The sequence below is a fragment of the Lepisma saccharinum genome, chromosome 17 (assembly GCF_977018435.1).
Source record: "Lepisma saccharinum chromosome 17, izLepSacc3.1, whole genome shotgun sequence".
Taxonomy (NCBI): Eukaryota; Metazoa; Arthropoda; class Insecta; order Zygentoma; family Lepismatidae; genus Lepisma; species Lepisma saccharinum.
Window position 1 is genome coordinate 37,860,834 of NC_139245.1, and position 5,127 is coordinate 37,865,960.

At 39.9% G+C, this 5,127-nt stretch overlaps 1 protein-coding gene across 1 annotated transcript; it reads left to right on the forward strand.

Moving 5' to 3' along the window:
- The first annotated feature begins 4,132 nt into the window (after window positions 1-4,132).
- Window positions 4,133-4,918, forward strand: LOC146001381 (uncharacterized). Its single transcript, XM_083138696.1, has one exon. It carries the CDS (start codon window positions 4,133-4,135, stop codon window positions 4,916-4,918), a length of 786 nt encoding a protein of 261 aa, XP_082994822.1.
- Window positions 4,919-5,127: the final 209 nt, after the last annotated feature.

The following is a 5,127-nucleotide window of genomic DNA, read 5'->3' on the forward strand; positions in this document are numbered from 1 at the left end:
GTGACAATTCGACTCGTCTCATCGCGATATCATCCCTATGTGAAATGAAATGCTTCCTTTTATTAAAACAGTGCGATTTGTGATTTTATCAGAGGGAGGAGGACTTATTTTTACGTATGTATTAGGTATACTTAGAATTAGACACTAATTGCTTAAAATCTAATTTGATATCCAATGAAACACAAAACACAAACACAACGCCATTTTAAGTTAAATCCTAAAGTCAAACTGTAAGAAAATCAGATGAATGTACGAGAGAAATGAGAATCATGCAGGTTCTATGGTTTGCCAGTTGGCTTGTCAAGGGCACTGTGATGATTAGACTTGATCCAACTTCTTGCAAATTTTTCTGCATGAAAACAATGCACTGGGGGTCTATTTACTGAAAGGAAAAGTTGGTTTAAAACTTATAAATGATTTCTCTAATCAGTTAAATTAGGTTTATTAATTGAACCCGCTTTCACATTCAGTTGATTTTGGATTGGATTCACAAGGTCTTTGAGTGAGATGGGAATGTTTGATTGATTGATTTGGTTTATTTTACTTCGCATTTCTGCCACTTTTGGCTAATTACGAAGATGAGGACGAGTGATGATTATGATGAAATTGATAAAGGGACACTCACAAATAACAACCATGTCATCGTAGAGCACACTATGCTAACCGCTCCGCTAAGGAGAACTATGAATTGGCATGCCACCCTAAAACACACTCATGTATCTACATTCTACATTTAATACCACTGCATATGAAAATAAACCTTGGCTGGCTCTTCATATTGTCCACCAAAGATTGAAATGAAAGAAACTTTCGAGCGTATGGTTTTCCTTGCTTGCTCTGAGATCTGAAGGATTTTGGTTTTTTATGTGTAATAATAGTACTTTCAGTGTTTGAACAGCGTCACTAGGTGTAGCTAATTATATTGCAAATAAATGCTTTGCCATGAATTTTTTAAAGGTATTTTTATATGTAGACATGGGACATTAAAATGATCTGAACTGAAGTGGAACTCTATAAGTATGATATATTCAATAATATGGTTTCTATATCCAATAGGTGGGAGATGATTGTTCCTGGTTGGGATGGCTCAAGATAGAGGGGGAGAATCTCCCTCACACCCTTTAAATCGCAAGGTTTCACCAACAAATGTCAATAAAAATGTATGTTCAAAGTGTATAAACAGAGCATATAATTTGTGTGAAAAGATAAAAACACGCTGTTTCATGCAACATTGTTATTCGTACAGATAAGAGTTTCAATTTCCTCGCATACAGAGCCACCGCTATTCTGGCGATTTCGTGCAGTTTGCAACTTCGTAACAAGTTTGAACATGCAGGCGCGCTCCCCGTCAAGCGGAATGCTGGCGTAGGTATTGTTGTAGGCCTATCGTATATCTATCAGTGTTCGAAATGGGCAAGGTGAAGGAACTTAGTTCCGATCTCAAGGATGTTATTATACATTTGGCCCTTAGAGGTTGGTTATTCGTTAAGAAAAATTGGACAAACAGTCAATACATAGTAAATAAATTTAGAGAGGATGGTTCAACACAGAATGTGCGAGAAAACCAAAAGTGAGACGGTTGGATAAACGTGATGAACGTTTTATTTTAAAAAGAGTGCCAGAAATCCCCCGACTAAGTGTTCCTCAGTTACGACCGTTAGTAGAAAATGTTGCTGGCAAGATGATTTCCGATCAAACTGTCCGACGTGCCTTGTGGAAGCATGGATATCATGGCAGAATACCACGAAAGAGGCGTATGTAAATAAGGTGAATCGCAAGAATAGACTTTCATTCGCGAATGAGCACATCCACAAGGACCAGGAATTTTGGGATAGTGTCATATGGTCAGACGAGTCCAAGATTTATATATAGGGGTCAGATGGGATAAATAGGGTCTGGAGAAAATCAAATAAAGACAATGATCACATTAACACAGTTCCAACAGTTAACACGGTGGTGGGTCATTAATGATTTGGGGCTGTATGTCGTCCAAAGGTGTTGGTACCATCCAGTTAATTGATGGTATCATGGATGCATATGTCTATTTGGACATATTGAAGAACAATGTAAAGCAGAGTGCCCTAAAATAGACATGCCACCTATCTACAGATTCCAACAAGACAATGACAGTAAGCATAAGGCGCGAGTTAACATGAATTGGCTAATATGGAATGTGCCCAAACTACTGCAAACACCAGCTCAAAGCCCAGACTTAAATCCCATTGAGCATTTATGGGCAATTTTGAAGAGGCGAGTCCATAAAGCAGACGTCAAGTCCAAACAGGAGTTGAAAACTGTTGTGCAAGCCGAGTGGAATAAAATAAGCTCTGAAACATGTCGGAAACTGGTTAATTCTATGAAGAACAGGTGTCAAGCAGTAATTAAAGCCAAAGGATACGCATCAAAGTATTAGAACTGTCAGTCAATTTGCTCTGAATATACTTTTTTCTTCTATATTATTAAGTGTACGAATAGAAAAGTTGTACAAAAAATGGTATGTTTCTCTTTCAGTTCATTTAATTTATTATTGTCATTGGTTATACAGAATTTGGGTAAGATTTTATGTTCCTAATGATATTAGTTATTGAATTGCAAAGAAACAATTTCAAAGGAGTGTATTTTCTTTAGATATTAAAGCATTTTCTTTGAAAATCCGTGTGTACGAATAAGAATGTTACGTACTGTATCAGGATAAGTCAAATAAGTGATGATAAAATATCAGCCTGCTTTCTTTTACTATGATATGAATTATTCAATATTCGAACAAAATGTTATGCCTATTTTAGCCATCTGTGTGATGAATACTTTTTTCATACACCGTTGTTTCCCACTTTAGAATGATTCTGGGTGTTTCTTTCCCCCCCTTCCATGCGAAAACCTGTTTCTGTTCATCAGGAATAATAACTCTTGCGAGATTCCAAGCTGTTGTTTTGGTTTCGTCTCTCGCATATCCCAGTACAATGCCACCACAACACAGAGTGTACGTGCGTGCCATTTTAGCCCCAGATGCCTGCAATCAAGACGGCCACAAGGGCAGACGGGGGCAGGGTGGAGGGTGAGAAACGAACGTGAGGTGGAAGCCTACCCATCTGGTAAAGAACAATTTTCAGACTTTGTACAAGGCGTAACAAGCCATTGATATCGATGTTATAGCCTTCATGTGTTACTCGGAACACGTCGGACCTAAAATATAGACTCTTCAAAAAGCAGTCTCTGCTTCGGTGTACCTCATTAAACACAGCTTTTGAGTAATTACTCCGCAAAGAGATGAAAAATCAACTTATCTGCGGGTTGTGGGGTAACTGCGAAATTGAAAATGGCCAGAAGAGAGAACGTTGCAGTTCCAATGCTGCGCCTTTGAACACTGATATTGCTGCGAAAGGAAGCTTGCTCGAAGAATCCAGTTTAGTTGCAGCAGGGAAGCGTTAATAGGAGCAGACAATTTTATAATTAGTGAGGGAAGTTGGTAGTAGGTTCTTCCCCAGAGAAGACGACGATTTCACGGACCTTTCGATGCAAGTACCAAAATTTCGAGATAGCTACAGCATAGCTTACTCCTAGTGATTGGTAAAATTGAAATATGTGATGACTAGAGCTAGGATTTTTATGACCTAAAAATCACCAACATATGCAAAATAAAATATGCTCTTATGACCTAAAATTGTACAAAATATGCACTATAATTGAAAAAATATGCCCTTATAACTGACTGTTTCAAACATCAATATCTAAATGCTGAGATATTTTCACAATCGTACTATATTTAGTTCACTTTATGGGCCTTGAGTTGCAATCGACAATGAATACTTTCTGTAAATTTTCAAATGAAAATGATTTTGCTGCAGTAAAAAAAAGAAAAAAACCTCGAGTGAACCTGGGAGTAAGAATGAATCCACTTCGTAAATGACTTTATATTTCTTGAAAAAGCGAAAATATGCTGAATATGACCGAAAATTCATCAAAATATGCTCTATCACGCAGAAATGGCTAAATATGCCAAAATATACCCTTAAGAAGCACCCTAATTTCATTAGTTTCTTCAGAATATGAATATCTATACAGGGTGAGGCAAAAAGATGTTAACACTGTATGGGAGACTAAATATTTTTTTTTGTTTTTTGCAGATTAAACCATGGCGGCCCGATATTCCATTGAGGAACGAAGGAAGATAGCTGCCTGGATGGAGGTCTTCCAGTCCCCAAGCATCGTACAAGAAAAATTCAAGGCCTGGACCGGACGGGATGCACCATCGCGCCTGACAATTGGTAGGATCTACGAGAAGTTTGTCCGGACGGGGTCCGTTCAAGACGATTGCAAGGGGAACAGCGGTAGAAAGAGATCTGTCCGAACGGAAGAGAATATCATCTGCGTCCAGGAAGCGATGTTAGCCAGTCCAACCAAGTCCACGCGCAGACTTTCTCTAGAAACTAACTTTTTGCAAAGGTCACTGATTAGAATTTTGCATCGTGACTTAGGAATGAAGCCATACCACTTGCAGATTGTGCAGCAGCTTACAAACGCGGACAAGCAAGCACGTGTGAAGGTTGCAGAAATTCTCTTCGAAATGGTGAACATTGAGCCTGACATTGTGTTCATGTTTTCTGACGAAGCAACATTCCACATCAGCGGTCGTGTGAACAAGCACAACTGTATTATATGGGCGACTGAGCACCCGAAGGAAGTTCGAGAGCACATGCGGGATTCCCCTAAGGTGAACGTTTGGTGTGCCGTGAGCAAATTTGGAGTGATTGGACCGTTCTTTCTTGAAGAACAGACCGTCAGGGGAGAGAATTACCTTGGCCTGCTCAGCACGTTCATGGAGGAGAACGTACCACTTGCTATTCTCCAGCGAGGGAACTTTCAGCAAGACCCATTACAGTCTGCTGGTTCGGGATTACCTGAACGACACGTTCGGTAAACGCTGGATTGGTAGAGGTGGTCCTCTCCCATGGCCAGCACGTTCACCCGACCTGACGCCATGCGATTTTTGGCTGTGGGGCATGGTCAAGGATCGGGTCTACGCCAGCAAACCTCGCAACCTAGACGACCTGAAACACCGCATCACTCACGTCATCGCTGGAATTCCTGCCCAAATGGCCCAGAGGGCCTTACAAACAACAATGAACA